General features: G+C 36.8%; 1 protein-coding gene across 1 annotated transcript; it reads left to right on the forward strand.

Annotated features, from left to right (window-relative positions):
* The first annotated feature begins 888 nt into the window (after nucleotides 1–888).
* Nucleotides 889–13,842, forward strand: ppl (periplakin). Its single transcript, XM_079874811.1, has 22 exons — nucleotides 889–1,120; nucleotides 3,195–3,294; nucleotides 4,158–4,312; nucleotides 4,452–4,572; nucleotides 4,665–4,784; nucleotides 4,890–4,931; nucleotides 5,061–5,222; nucleotides 5,370–5,477; nucleotides 6,057–6,152; nucleotides 6,240–6,362; nucleotides 6,490–6,636; nucleotides 6,946–7,097; nucleotides 7,174–7,277; nucleotides 7,365–7,522; nucleotides 8,581–8,759; nucleotides 8,855–8,993; nucleotides 9,138–9,331; nucleotides 9,673–9,823; nucleotides 9,916–9,999; nucleotides 10,092–10,208; nucleotides 10,326–10,418; nucleotides 11,008–13,842. Exons 1-22 carry the CDS (start codon nucleotides 1,071–1,073, stop codon nucleotides 13,675–13,677), a joined length of 5,265 nt encoding a protein of 1,754 aa, XP_079730937.1. The 5' UTR covers nucleotides 889–1,070; the 3' UTR covers nucleotides 13,678–13,842.
* Nucleotides 13,843–16,612: the final 2,770 nt, after the last annotated feature.

Below are 16,612 nucleotides of genomic sequence, written 5' to 3' on the forward strand. Positions count from 1 at the left end.
ATGTCCACCCAGAACTTTATGGCTAAAACAAAAGCCATCAATAAATAAGACATGCTAATTTGTACTGTAGTGCATGCGTTCATGTTTTGTTTACATGAGAAGCAAGAGTCATTATAATTTTTAAAAGTTTTTTTTTATTTGCCCTTTTCTAGCTAAACATTAAATAAACATCAAAATTAAAGTCGCCATGAACCGGAAGTTGCAATAGTCTTTTCATCCCTATTTTGATGTATATCCGAGTGAAAAATCATGTCCTCCCTTGAAATGGGGTATCTGTTAGGAACCCAAGCAATCCATCTGGATCAAATTCCTTTTGATAGGTACTCTCTTTAGTTACAATTCCTACAAAATCATGTTATGATGAATGCTGTTTGAACTATGTTATAATGTTAAAATATTGTATATAAATTAAAATATTATTAAATTAAAAATGTATATATATATATATATTTTTGTAATTCTACCTTTTTTGGCTAAATTAACAAATGTTGAACAGAATTAGTTAATAATTTTGAATAAGTTTATGTTAAATGATAGTTTATGAAACATTGAATAGGCCTCAAGCACACTTCTAATTTATTTATTTTTTTAAATCATGAGATACCCAAAAGTATCGTAATTGTTGTGGACTGAGCCTTAGTTAGGCTACACACCCTATGGCCACAATTCTATCCACATAATCACAATAAACGCCAATGTTGCTTACTTTTCTGAACGAAAAGACATAGCCTACTATTGATTAAAAGTTTGCACTGTTAAATGTATCCCACGAAAGTACAGAAGTAACAGGGACGACGCCTCTGTTTCGATAGGCTGCAGGTATGTCTCTCAGAAAGGGGCGGACACCAGCCCGTGCTTTAAATGGGCTTGATGTCTTTTAGCACGGCTAACCTTGAGAGCTCCTGTTCGTGGGAGGATAGTTGCGGTTTCGTTCATTGTGGGCGTTGTATGTGAGGTGTAGCTGTCCTGGAAGACGCTACAGGTAGTTGAACGACAGACACCAGAGTGGGATCCTATCTGAGCCATTTTAACAGCTAGACTGGTGTTGGAGAAACACCGCAACTGTCATCATGTTCAAGAAAAAGCCTGCAAAGAGCACTGCGACCATCACTGAAAAAAGGTCGGTGGCAACCGGATACACTTATACGTTTTTGTTGGGATGAGGACTTTCATTCGCGTCACTGAGGAGTCGTACGGAGCGGCGCGCGCGAGTGTTTTAACTCTGTCGCGTTTCATTATCTTTGGTTTGTAGTAGCTACATTAGCCACGGTGCACAATATAACCTGAAATTTAAAATATAAATGTCTGCTTTGGGCTTGCTTGACGTGCGGTTACTGTAGTAAAGGGTGTGGCGCTGTAACAGGTTGGATAACTTTTCACTGAGATCCATATTGCTTTACTTGCGTGATTATTCTGTACTAAACAGAGTAGACTGATGTAAATTGATATTAGAGGAATATAAAGTAATCATTTAAATGTATTATTTATGTTTTATTATTTATTATTTATTGTTAATATCAATAGGCTATTATTAATATTATTTAACACTAAACAACATTATTATTTGGCCTATATTATATTTTATATTATATCTTGTTGCATATAGTTCTCAAATTACATGTGTATTAGTACATGCTGGAGTCAACATATGTAGGAAATGTTGATTGGTTAAGGGTAAAAGTTTAATCAGAGTGACACTTTCAAGTTCAAACAAGCATAAACTACTAATGGTTTGATAGACGAGTCTTGCCTCGAGCTTTGTTCCTGCAGGACTCTATATAGTAGGGTAGTTCACTGCAACTATGGAAGTTTTTACTCTTGGAATATGGTTTCAGTTTGAGTCAAAATTATTTTATTGGTTACAGATGTACAAAAAAAAAAAAAAGTTTTCCTAAACTCATAGTTTTCTGTTTAGGTCATCTTTGGGTGTCGTTTGACTGTGCTACGCGCAATGGGTCCCTCAGTGTCAAATGTGCCAAGTTTTGTGACTTGTCATTCTGCTTTTAACAGAAACAAGGCATGACGTACAGAGATATGGGCCGTTTGCTTGCAGTGAACTATAAAAGGACAAAACCTTAGTCTATTTCATAACATTGTTCTTAAGATATCCGGATTTCATAGTTTATGTTTTTGCATTTGTACATTTTGTACATGGGAACAACTCTAGGGAAGGGAAGCGAGCATCAAATAGGCCTAATTACTTGCCAGACCCAGAGCTTCTTCTCGAATCAGATTAAATAATTTTCTCTTGACAGCAAAAAAAAAAAAAAAAAGATAGATTGAGCTTTGTTTTTCTATTTTGCTTTAATGGTTGTTTTTGATTAAATAAATTACAACAGCATTTGGTAACATAATCTCTTTCTTTAACAGTCCAGCTGTGTTTTGCCACACCTTTTGATGGGTTTCACATACAAATTCATTTATTTGAGGTGACATAGACAGTCTTTTTAACCTTCTTGCATGTGTGAATAAAACCAGTTAGACCCGTTTGAGTTTCTAACGCCCTCATTAAAGCCACCTTCTTGTTGTAATTATCATTATCATTTACATATCTCACTCATAACTCAGTTCTACGGTTGTTGTTGTTTTACAGCTCAAATTAACACAAAACTGTGTTGTGTTTTCTTATTCATGACATTATCATTTTAATCAGTTTAAGATATTTATAACTGCCATGCACTAACCTTATTATTAATGATTCATGCTATTGTATGTTCAAATAACATGCCTTGTCCTTAAGGCAAATACGGCCCAAGGTGCATCATTTGTTTTCTGATCAAGTTTAGTCATGTCCACCGTGCACTGTCACACTGTATTTTTCTAGAATTCATAGACTGCACTAAAACTGTGCTAGGCTGCAGTTATGTTGAACAGCATTTCTGCATTTTTTTCAGTACGGTTCAGCTGAGACAATATTTTTTGATAGCACCAAGGTTCTCTTAACAGATCTGAAGTCTGTGCCAGATGATGTGGAATGAAAGTGTTTCAAGTCCTGTATTTATTTTAAGAGCATCTCAGCATGACAGATAAGTGAAGTGAGGTGTTATGTTCTACAGCCAGAGATTCAACATAACAAATCTACTACATTTGCTGCAGTATTTTGGGAAAATGCAGACCGAAAATTGTACATTTGGCTCACTGTAACTATATCAAACTGCACTAACAAAAACTAATTTCCTTTAATTTCACCTCAGACCAACTGAAACTGATTTGGTGACCCTGATTGACAAGTTGCAGAGGAATGCAGACAAGGTGGAAAAGAACATCATTGAGACAGAACAGAATCTCAATAGGGTAGGTACAGCAAACGCGTCCGTGGATTACAAATAAAAGCCGTTAAGCATGTTAATGTCATCTTTAAATATGTCCATTTAGGGTTATTTGGGTTAAAATAGTGGAAAGTTTATGCCAGTGTTACTTTAGTATTATTTAAATACTATTGTAGTATTTATCAGTATCTTGAATTAGCTTTTATTAAAAAAAATAAAAAAAAGGTTTCATTTACATTTTAGTTTGTGATTTTTGTTATGTATTTTTGTCATTTAATTCGTTTTTGTTTTATCTATTTATAAATAATTTTACATAGCTTTAATTTATTATTATTTCAGTTTAAGTTTCAATCATTTTAGTACTTCAACTTCAACTTATTTGATATCAGTTAGTTGCCAAGTCTACATTTTAATTTTCTTTTAAGTTTTTTTTAAGTTTTTTTTTTTTAATGTTTCCATCTAATATTTATATTTTATTTTATCCCAGCTTTATTTCAATTAATGATTCAAGAAATCATTTTTAATAGTTTTAGTTAGCATTAACAACACTGGTGTATACCAATGGAAAAATAATCTTTAAAGGAATAGTTCACCCAAAATTGTTATTATTTATGTACTCATGTAATTCAAAACTTTTTTTTTCCTTCTATGTAACACAAAAGAAGATATTTTTAAGAATCTTTAAAAAAAAAATTGTCTCTACAGTGAAAGTCAGTGGCGTTCAAAACAACATTGGGCCTCATTGAATTTCTTGATATAGAAAACAAAAAATCTTTTGTGTTACACAGATGAAAGTCATACAGGTTTGGAATGTGTGTGTGTGTGAACTATCCCTTTAACTATTGTTACATAACTATCATAAATTGTGTTGCACATTGACGTTTCTAGGATATCAAGAAGATCAATGAGGGCAAGCCGCCCCTGTACCAGGAGGACACCAACAAGAGGATCCAGAACTCACTGGAGCTACTGAAAAGCCTGGATGATGATGCATCCCAAGCCACCCGTTTGCAGCACCCTCAGGCTGAGATGATTGAGAAGGAGTACGTTTTTATAGCCACCTTCAAACTGAAATATCTGATAGCATCTCATGCTATATGCCATGCAAACAGAATTATAAGCTGTGAATGCTTATGCTATGGGATTATGGATGACTCATTTTTTTTCTCCTCTATGAAAAAGTATGAAACAGCTGCGAGTGCGTGTGATGAAGCTCCGCGATGATCATGATCGCATTTACAACGTCAGACGATCTGAGCAGGTTCCCACCGTCAACTGGGGAAAGATGATTGATGAGAAACTGGTGTGTATCTAAGCATACCTCTCTCTGTTTCTTTCTTTCGAATAAATGATTTCAAATGCAAATGATTCATGGTCAAATATTTTTGGATGTAGGCAAATTTGAACAACAAAGGATTCGGACAAGATCTGCCCACCATCGAGAATGAAGTGGAGGAGCACAATATTTTCCACAGTGAAGTGGAGGCATTGGCTCCGTATATCACTGCAGACCGGGTACATTTTTTTAACTTATGGTTTTAAAATGAAATGCAAATATTTGACTGTTTTAAACAGTCATGCGAGTGGCATCTGTGACTTATTTGCTTACTTGCATAACAGGACGGTTTGGATGGCCAGCAGGCGAAGTACAACAAACTACTGGTGAGACTTCACTTTCTGGATTTAATTTGCTACCTAGTTATGCACTGAAGTTGTACTAGTAAAAGACTGAGTTAGTTGTCAATTCACATGTCTAAAAACACTGTGGATTTCACCAATTGTCCATTACAGGCGAGCTCCGCAGCACGTCAGAAGAACCTGCTCAGTCTGAGAGATTACATGCAGCGCTGCACCAACGAGCTCTACTGGATGGACCAGCAAGCTGATGAGCGAATCACATATGACTGGAGCGACAACAACCTGGACTACCCTGCCCGAAAGAGGCAGTACGAGGTAAGGCTTGGAAGCCATTTAATGATTGGTATTACAAGTCTCGATGGCACTAAGACTTTCGAATATGCTTTCATGATTCAAACCTCCTACTTTATAAATAAACTACTTATAAATATTTTTTAACATGCTGCTTGACATCTTCATCAGAACTTCATCAGCAAGTGTCTGGAGTCTAAGGAGAAAACCGTCACCCAGCTGAATGAAGATGGAGAGGAATTTATTGAGCAGAACCATCCGGGAAAAAATGTCATTGGGGTAATATTACAAGCCGTTCGCTATAATGATTAATTGATAACTTGCTGACTCTGTAGACAGTTTTATTTTTTCAATTTATTTCATTTTATTATTTATTAAATTATTTATTTGTAAATGTGTTTGTGTTTTTATGTATTATTCTTTATAATTACATTTTTTCAGGGTATTTTACTGTTTTATTGTATGTTTTATGTATGTAAATGTTTTAATTCATTGAGGTTGTGTTTGTTTTGGGTAATTAATCCTGTGAAATTTCAACTTGTGGCGAATGGGTACACTTTTATATGTACACTTGTTACACTTGTTAAAAAAAATCCAATAAAGAAATAAATAAAATAAAAAACATAAAAACACAGGTGGTAAAGTAGGAAGACATTGGGCTAGCACACATTAGGTAAAACTGCAATGACTGTAAATAAACTAAACTTAAGAAAAAAATGAAAAATAACATTTTAAATTAAATCAAATGTGATCATTTAAAGTATTCTCAAAATGGCAATTTCTATCTAAATAATAAGATGACGCATACTACTGTGATATAGCCGTAAATGCTTATTCTAAAACATGTCTTGGTTTTAGGCACACATGGATGCTGTGCATGCGGATTGGAAGGAATACCTCAACCTGCTCATCTGTGAAGAGAACCACCTCAAGAACATGGATGACTATCACAAAGTCAGTCTACATTTTACACACTAATTTCCTGTTCCATATTCTATATTGCTATCAGTTGCATTATTCCTTTTTCTTTTTTTTTTACAGTTCCACAAGGATGCAAGAGACACCAACGATTTGTTGAAGCGCCTGGAGACCGAGATCAACCAGAAGTATAATCCAGAGTTTAAAGACATGTACCAGATGGAGGGGCTCATTGCTGACCTGGATGTAAATATATTGTTTAGTTTGGCACCTATATTGAATTTCTTTTTAATTCATATAATGTGTATATTAAATGATTAATGAATTAAAAGGTGTCTTCGCTATCTAAGGCTGTCTGTGTTTGTATTGCCAGGATCAGGCAAAGGCCATGGGTCATTTTGACGAGCGTCTGAAAGGTCTTCAGAAGCGCAGCCTGCAGGTGCTCCCTCTGAAGTACCGCAGGGATACTCCTCAGAAACTGCTTCCTATCGAGGCTCTGTGTGAATACGAGGCTAATGAGGTATGGAGTTTGAGCTCTCGCTCACTGTATGCATGCAGCTTAGAGCTCCGCTAATACCAGTCAGTGTAACATCAGCTATTATCATGAGTAAGCACAGAAAACCGTTACACTCTGTCTCTGCTCGGGTTTTCGGCGTCCCCCATCTAATGTATTTAAATCCTTAAGACGGCCTTCACCCAAACGATTCATCTCATATAAACCTCTGGAGACGTGTGCAGGGGATTTTGTACGGATTTCACATTTGTGTTTTTTTTTAGCTGCAATATCAAGTTGAAACAGAGCTTACTTTGCTTATTTTGAACGACACAGGGTTCAATTTTGCGAGGGGAGCAGTACACCCTGCTCAAGAACAATGGGCCCAAATGGGACGTGAAGGATGCAAATGGCCGCACCATGAGTGCTCCAGGAGTGTGCTTCATAATCCCGCCAACCGACCCTGAGGCTGTGGCCGTTGCTGACAAGTGGGTATTCCTTGATATCTGTATATGTCATGCGTAAATGTGTCAGTTGTGTCTAATATGAAAACATTTTTTGTAGTCTGATAAACCAGCACAAAAGCATCAAACAGAAAGTAGCCAGTAGCAAATCTGCACTACAGGCACGACTGTCAGAGCTAAGGAAGGATAGTACAGGAGGTCAAGGTTTGTCTCTTACGTTATGATAAACTTAGATGCAAAGCTCTCTTAAAGAGAGTTAAATACTTCATTCATTCTTACCTCCATCCTCAGATAAACAAGAGCAGCAATGCCGTCAGCTGATGGCAGGACTGGATAAAGTGGTCAGTGATCTGGATAAGCAGGAGAAGGCCATTTATTCTCGAGTGCGCCCCCCACTGGAGCAAACACGTCCTGTTCAAGACAGCTCTGACAGGCTACAGGACATAAAGGTACAAAGTTTGGTGTCTTAATGTTAATTCTGTAGTGGACAACAAGTGTCATGTGTCTGACTAAATGTGCTCATTATAAAAAGTACATTCTAATAATATTCATTATCATTATATTTCAGTCACATTAGTACAGTGGTTCTCAATTGTTTTTGGTGATGTCCACTTTTAAAGAATAAAAATGTTAGTTTGAATCTTGATTGCACATTTGATAGTCATAAGGTTCGTTGACACTAAGAACGATAACTATAAAGTTAATGACATAGGATAAGATGTACTTTTAAAAATAATTTTAAATATAAAAGGATAGCAGAGTCCGCTATATCGATTAGCAGCACAGTGAAACTATTTCATTGGAATCGCTTTCAGAATAATTTTTTCTAGCTGATGAACGATAAAAGCAGTGAAAACCAATCAGAATCCATCCTGGTTTAAGACCTCAAACAGTTAAAGCAACAGACAACATAAACTGCAGCATGCACTAAGAAACAACAGAACAATATCATCCGCCGGTGTGGAATCTAATATAGCTATTGTTAAAGTTATCTTGGTCACACTTTAGTTTAGGGTCCAATTCTCACGATTAACTAACTATTAACTATGACTTTTGCCTCAATAAACTCCAAATTACTGCTTATTAATAGTTAGTAAGGTAGTTGTTAAGTTTAGACATTGGGTAGGATTAGAGATGTAGGATATGGTCATGCAGAATAAGGCATTAATATGTACTTTATAAGTACTAATAAACAGCCAATATCCTAGTAATATGCATGCTAATAAGAAACTAATAAAACTAATAGTTAAAAGTGAGAATTGGACTCAACTAAAGTGTTACCGTTATCTTTATAGTTATCATTCTTGGTGGTATTCAAAATAACAGGCATTCAAATCCAATAAAATGTGAATAATAAACTGCACATACACCTCGTTTGTTCTCGTCTATCATCAACACAGTAGACTTAAATGTGTAAAAGTGAGCAAGCATCTGAAATGACCCTGACCCTGTATTTCAGTGGCAAATGGCATTTTGACCTTGCCTTAATCCAGTATTTTCTTCATAGGACATTACTTCTGCTGTTCGCAAGATAGAGCCAGAAAAGTCTGCAAAATTGCAGGAGGCTGAGACTTTCCTCAGATCCTCTCCCAAATGTTCAAGTGCACCACAGCTCTACTCCAAGGTGGATGAGACTAACAAAAAATACAACAAAGTCGATTTGCTGTTGAAGTGTGCAGGTGACAAGTAAGTACACTTTTTTTTTTTTTTTACAACGGGATTCAAGAATGTCATGCTAAATGAGAACCTGAATTGTGAGCCTAAAAAATGTACTTTTGTAGACTGCAGAACTCCTATCAGCTGGAGAATTCTCTGCAGAATGGCAAAGCTCTACTGTCCACCTATGAAAACAAACTGGCAAGAGAGGAGGTTGCCCCATCCGACCCCACCTCACTGGAGAAGACCCAGCGCGAGTTGGCGGTAAGCTTCGTAATCCATGCCACTTTTTTTTTCTCATGATCTTTTTTTCCAAGATTCACTAGGATTCACGGACACCCTGCTATATGATTGATGTTTTTTCCAAGATTCACTCATGATTGATGTCTGATGTATTCTTGTCTCCAGGACATTACATCTGAGCTAAGGAGCAAAAGAGCTATTATCACAGAGTCTGAGCAGAACCTGAGAGATGCCAAGGCCAGCTGCAGCAATATGGCCAGCAAAGTGCAAGAGCATTGCCCTGATATTGAGAGGCAAGAAGCTGATGTTCAGAAACTCAGCAAACGCTTTGACAACCTGAACAGACAGACTGAAGCCAGGTGAGTTCATATTAATAAACCAAAGTTATTTCAAATGCGAGTGTACTTTAAAAAAATGTCATAAGAATTTAATTCAGATTAGTCTTTAGAATACTGCGTTCTGTGATTTTATATTATTTATATTGCATCTAAAATGAATTGTTTTCCCTATTAGTGTTTGTTACACTTTACAGCAATTTGTTAATATTAGTTGTTAAATTTAGTATCATGAACTTCATTTAATAATCCATTTTCATTTATACATTTACTATTGTTCACTGTTAATTCATGTTTGTTCATAATACATACATTAATGTTAATTTATACAACTTGAAATTAATAGAATTATTAAAAATTTACAGATCGCAAAGTCTGCAAAGAGCCAAAATCGCCTACGCCAACTACCACAATGACTACGACAACCTCAATAACTGGCTTTCTCGAGTACCAAACTATGAGCCACGTGAAACTGATGACATCAAACAGATTGATACAAAACTGAAAAATCAAAGAGTAACTTCTATAGTCATTTCCGTCATTACAATAGTTGCATTGTAATATTACAAATTATATTTATTTACCAAAACCATGTTTGAAATGTACAGATTCTGCTCTCTGACATCACAAGAAAGGAATCAGACCTGAACAATGTGTCAAGAAATGCACAGCTTTATCAGCAAGCAGTCAAGGTACTAAAATCTCAGTGTATTACTTGCAGAGAATTATCCTACTATCATGTTTATGCAAAGCTGTGTGAACTCCTTTGTGCCGTGGCTTTCAGGACTATGAAAATGAAGCAGAGCGGTTTAAATCCATCCTTGACCTTGAAGATGGCTTGGTTCCCCAGACATACAAAAGGACCAGACTTGAGTCTCCTGCCTTGAAAGTGAATAGAGAGGTGAATATTTTTGAAAAGTAAACAGTTTCCTGGATCAAGTAATTAGAACATTTTATAGTCTTTTTAATGAGAACAGTTTTTCTGACTGTTGAAGTTTAAACATCTTGTGTTCTAAAGGAATCTGCAATTGAGGCTAAATTCACTGAAGTGAATGCTGTGAACAAACAGAGACTGCAGAACCTTGAGTTTGCTCAAAGCCTTCTTAACCAGGTAAAACACATTATCATATGCTATGATATAACAATAGCATGATATAAGCATGGCCTTTTAGTGCTGTCAAATCAATTACTCGCGATTAATCACATCTAACATAAAGGTTTGTGTTTACATAATATATGTGCATATATATATATATATATATATATATATATATATATATATATATATTCAATTAAGTGAGATTCACAACTCTCTGCAAATTCATTTTGGGGGTCGTAAAAAGTCTTATCAGTTTTAAGGCTGATTTATACTTCTGCGTCGGACCTATGCCAGAGCCTCATATATATATATATATATATATATATATATATATATATATATATATATATACATATACATATACATATACATATACATATACATATACACACACACACACACACACACACATATATATATATATATATATATATATATATACACACACACATATATATATACATATATATATATATATATATATATATATATATACACACACATATATATGTATACAAAAACATATACATTAATCGATTTGACAGCACTTCTTTGTTTTTTTACTTATTATACACATTCAATATTTTATAATTCTTTATAGCAACCAGAAGTTTCAATAATCAAGCAAGATGTCCAGACTGTGAGATCATCAGCCCCAGGCGAAGAGCCCTGGAGAATCAAAAAAGAGCTTCAGGAAGAAATTCAGCGTAGAGACCAACTGGAAAGGGAAATTCAAAGTGTACAGACTGACATCTATTTACTAGAGGGCCAGAAACCGCAGGATACTATCGTCAAGAAAGAGCTCATCAAGCAGGTGCCTGACCCTCAACTGGATGAAGAATATCACAGGATCCAGCAGAAGCTCTTAGATGAAAGCAGGACCACTCGTGTCTTAGAGAGTGAACTGGACACTCTGCGTATAAAGCTGCGTGGGATTGAGACCGAAATGAAAGAGGGAGCTCAGCAGTATACAGTCAAAGAGGTGCTCCGCATTGAGAAGGACAGGGGACAGGAAGAAGATCTTAGGAGACTAAGAGAAGAGCTAGAGGAAGTCAAGCGGCTAAAGATGGTCAGAGAGAATGAAATCATTCTGATTCAAAAGCAAGTGACTATTCTTGCCGAGGAGAAAAGCAAGGAGCAGGAAATAATCACTGAGGAGGAAGTCATTAAGGTTCAAAATGACCCTCGGCTTGAGAGTGAGTACAGATTGTTGCTTGACCAGAAACAAAAAGAAATAAACACCCGAAAAGAACTTGAAGATGAGCTTCGATTCCTGGAGGAGAGATTAAGGCGTCTTGAAAAAGAAAAGGCAATGGCTGAGGAAAAGATCTCCATCAAAGAAGTCGTGAAGGTTGAGAAAGATATTGCTTTAGAGAGAGAGGTAGAGAATCTGAGAAGACAGTATGAAGATGAAAAAACAAGGCGCAGCACCTCACTGAGAGAGAAAACAGACCTTAACCGCAAGATTACCAGTCTGGAGGAAGAGAAGTCGAAGGTCATAATTCAGGAGAAAGTCCGTGAGATTGTTCGACCTGATCCGAAGGCAGAAACAGAGGTGGCAAATCTTCGACTTGAACTGGTGGAGCAGCAGAGAAGGTGCAGAGATTCAGAGCAGCAGCTGAGGTCCCTTCAGGATGAACTGACAATGCTAAGAAACAGAGGCCCACAAATTGAATACAAAGAGATAATCAAAGAGGTCGTCAAATACAAGATTGACCCAGAAACAGAAAGAGAACTGGAGAAACTCAGGAATGAAATTGTGGATAAATCCCACCAAACAGAGAAGTTCGAGATGGAGATCCTCCAACTCAAAGAGGAGATTCAAAGATGGAAAGACACCAAGCCTCAGATTCAGACCAAGGAGGTCGTAAATGAGATCATGCAATACAGAGAAGACCCTAAAACCAAGGAGGAGATTGAGAGTCTCAAGCGGAAACTGTCTGAGGAACAGAGGAAACGTTTGGACCTGGAAAACGAAAGGGCTGCAAATGAAGAAAGGATCAGGCTCAAGAAGATCGACTTGTCACAGGTGAGGGAAAAGTTTGTCCAGCAAGAAGTTGTGAAGATGGAGAGGGATCCAATCCTGATGTCAGAATGTGACACCTTCACTTTAAATATCAACAATGAGCAGAAACAGAGAGAGATCTTGAAAGAAGAGCTGATAAGGCTCCAGCATCAAAAGGCTGAATTGGAACTCCAGCTTGAGGAGCTGGAACGTGAACGCAGAGCACGCAGAGATGCTGAGCTTGAAATTCAGAGGTTGAGAGTGCGGCTCAATGAACTAGAGATTAGGGACAAAGAAAACAGAGAAAAGGTTACAGTAAAGCAAAAGGTTGTACTCCAGCAGGACCCTCAGCAAGAAAAAGAGCACTCTATCCTTCGTCTTCAGGTTGAAGAGGAGAGGCACAAGCGTATGCTCTTGGAGAAGGAGTACAACGCCTTGTTGCAGCAACAAGAAATACTTGAGCGAACGGAAGTGCGTGAAAAAGTTGTGCGAACCGAAAAAGTCCAAGTCGAGCGAGACCCAGATGCCGAGATGGATATTATAAGGCTGAAGAAAAGTCTTGAAGAAGAGGAAAGGCGACGTCGTGAGCTGGACCAACAGATTATCATCCTAAACTCTAAGCTTTCTGAGGTAGAGTTTACCAATACAAAATCATCTAAAGAAGTCGACTACATTCGCGATGAAAGCAACAAGCTACAGCAGGAGAACCAGCGCCTACAGAACGAATTAAGGAAGCTTCAATCCGAAATCCAGATCACATCAAAAGAAACCAGACAAATCACTGCGTCTTCTCCGGCGGAGAATAGCAGGAACCTAGAAATTCGACTGGAATCCTTGCAAAGAGAACTCACTGACCTTAAACGCATCAGAATGGAGAAGGACGAAGAGATTGAAAAGCTTCAGAAGAGTCTCTCTGCAATGAGAGTGAAGAGGGAGCAGCGAGAAAGTCACCTCCGCCGTTCAATTGTCGTCATCGATCCAGACACCGGAAAGGAGATGAGGCCTGAGGAGGCTTACAAGCTTGGTCTAATCGACTGGAAAATGTTCGTCAACCTTCAGAGTCAAGAGTGCGACTGGGAGGAGATCACCGTCAAGGGTCCGAATGGCGAGTCTTCTGTTCTCCACGACAGAAAATCAGGCAAGAAGTTTGCCATTGATGAAGCTCTGAGGGCAGGAAACATCACAAACCGTCAGCTGCAACAATATCAGAACAAAGAGATAAGCATCCAGGAGTTCGGTGTCATGCTGTCAGGCAGAGGCATATAAATTGCACCGAAAATCTCTTTTTATTTTCCCTTTCTCAATACAGTATGTATTTATTTTAAAAAAGCATTTTTATATCAATGCAAGATGGTGTTCCTTTATGGTCATGGTGCTGAATCTGGTTTAATGTTTCTATCACTATTCCTGAAGTGTTTTCATTAAAGATTAGCACTTTGAGGATGTATTACTGAAATCTAGTTCAGTTTCACTGTAATCTGATCTAAGACATGCATATAAAGTATGCGCCTTAATGATAAAGTTACAGCCCTATCTCGCTTTTCATGCACTTTTCACTAGTCAGATTAATCTATTCTCCTTTCATGTGTTTGATTTGAGATTAAAACATGAATGAAATGTGAATAAACCTGAGTACTGCGTGTTCTTTCCCTTCATCTTTATCATAAAGGAATAAAAGCTCAAACTATCTTTACAATCACTTTTTAGTTCACAAAACCATTGGGTGTCTTTCATCTATGGTTTAAATGATTACCAAATATTACACAATAAATTAGCAGACTGAAAATATTTTGATTACTTAAAATATATTACTCTTAAAAAGAGTAAAAAATTGGGTTACACTTTATTTTAAGGTGTCATTGTTACAGTGTAATTATATATTGAAGTACTGAGTAATATTAATTAACTACATGTACTTAATATAGGGTTAGGGTAGGATTAGGGTTTGATTGAGGTTTAGTTGCATGTAATTATGCATAATTTACTGTTATTACTATGGTAAGTACATGTAACATATGTAACAAGGACACTGTAAAATAAAGTGTTACCAAAAATTGTTTTGAAATTTGTTTTGCAGGAATTTAAAGCCCCCCTGAAGTCAATAATTGTATCCATTCAAACTCATCTTTGATCGCCAAAAAGGCATATTTAGAAGTTTTTTTCGTGTGAAAAAAGTATTCATGCCTTAAAATAGCTTAAATGTAACTACACCCTTGCTTCATTTAGTATACGCCTAACCATGAATATGCAAATGAGCCCTAACTCCACTCACTCCAGGGTCGTCCACAAGTTGATGTATCAGAATGGTAACGTGTTTTATGTATCGTTCTCTATAACATTGGACAGTAACGGTAATTTATATGATTAGCCTTTTACTCGACTATCAAACAGCAAATAATATGTTGCTGATGTTACATAAACCATGTTTCCGTTCACCATCTCAGAGTCACAGCTGCCTTCTGCAAATCAGCATCCTTCAAATGTTTTGAACACCATAGAACATCAGTGGAGAAAGGCATATAGTTCATCATAACGTGTAATATACATCATATACACCCGCTATATTGCTAAATGTACACGATTTTTCATATCAACAGAAAAATATACAGGGATAACCTAGCCTATCTTGAGACTCCCCTGCTTCACAGTAATGATGATATGCTAAAGCCTGCCAGCACGATGACGTGATTGGTTACAAGGTAGTTTGTGACGTAAGAAACACCAACGATTTCAAACCTTTTTGACTGTCTTTTTTCACTGCAGTTTTAAGAAGAAAACACCATGTCAGTGGTGTTGACATGAATTTGCACATGTTTTGTCTTAAAGGGGTGGTATAGTACCCCTTTTTACAATATGTAAAATAAGTCTATGATGTCCCCAGAGTGTGTATGTGAAGTTTTAGCTCAAAATACCCCACAGATAATTTTTACAGCATGTTAAAATTGTCCCTTTTTGAGGGTCAGTAAAAACGTGTTGTTTCGTGTGTGTGTCCCTTTAAATGCAAATGAGCTGCTGCTCCAGGCACAGAGGGCGGAGCTTCAAGAGCTCCTGTGTGTTAGCAGCTCCAATTACCTCACGCAGACATACACTAAAATGTCAGAAACTGTTCTGCCTTTTATGTTTAAACTGGAGTCGGACAATGATGGAGAGACTCAAGAAGAAGTGACAACGTGTAGAATGCAACAGGACGTTTCTGAATGGTTAGTTGATGAATTTATGTTGCTGATGTGGAGTTAACTATCTTTAATTAGCATATTCTGTCATGATAATCTATAAAATTGCTTGTGTGGGAACTGTTGTAAGATGCCTACAGAGTTGCATTTGTGTTACGTACTGTATTGCATGTGAAAAGACAGATGCGACAGCTTGAGCAGACTCACAAATGTGCTGCAGTACAACAACTCTTCCTCTTCTCAGCATGGAGCTGGGGGTGGGGTTTATGTAAATTTTAGGGTTAGTGATGTCACTAAACCGGGAAGAATGTTATTTTTGTCCCTACCAGCTATTCGTTGTAGTCCTTAAAAATGTTTTTCTTTCAAAGCAAATATCTTCCTCTGCTTTGAACTTTGAGCGTTGTAACTCCGCAGATGTTGGTTTGTGCTCAAACAGCAACATTACAAACTAACTAAAGTTAGATAACTGAAATCATAATCAACCACCCCTTTAAAGCATATTAAAAACACCACATAGACAATATAAACAACATTTAAAAACATGATTTTCACCACAGGGGGTTTTATAAGCCGGGGTAGTTGATAATCTGCAGTAAAGTAGACTTAAATATGAATTAAGCATTCAGACTGATGATCTTACCTTTAAGTGGATTATGACCACAACTGCAGTTTTGTAATTTCACATGAGCTTTATCAAAAGCTGATATTGTCTGAATTTAATTGCAAAAAGTTAAATCTGAGCAGGTTTGTGTTAAACTGTTGTGTAAACCAGTATAACACAGTGCCATTTCCATGACATCTCAAATTGTATTGTGTTTAGTGCCATATATAGGGAGTTTCATTTATAGAAATGTTTGGAATAAAATGGCCTCCGTTATCCTAATGCTACATTTTTAGCTAGCATTTTATCCTAAATAAACACAAATAGCTAGTAATTTTCACACTTTTTACACAATTGGACAAACTGTTTTTTAACTATTTTTGACTAATGTAATAAACTTGACTCGGGAACAAACAGTTTCCGTTTT

The sequence above is a fragment of the Squalius cephalus genome, assembly GCF_949319135.1.
Source record: "Squalius cephalus genome assembly, chromosome: 1".
NCBI classification, from domain to species: domain Eukaryota; kingdom Metazoa; phylum Chordata; class Actinopteri; order Cypriniformes; family Leuciscidae; genus Squalius; species Squalius cephalus.

Bases quoted from the DNA above. Each gene is read 5' to 3' on its own strand.
- ppl (XM_079874811.1), top strand. From the start codon at position 1,071: ATGTTCAAGAAAAAGCCTGCAAAGAGCACTGCGACCATCACTGAAAAA. The intron at 1,121-3,194 runs GTCGGTGGCAAC...ATTTCACCTCAG, and splicing joins GCGACCATCACTGAAAAAAG to ACCAACTGAAACTGATTTGG. The intron at 3,295-4,157 runs GTAGGTACAGCA...TGACGTTTCTAG, and splicing joins CAGAACAGAATCTCAATAGG to GATATCAAGAAGATCAATGA.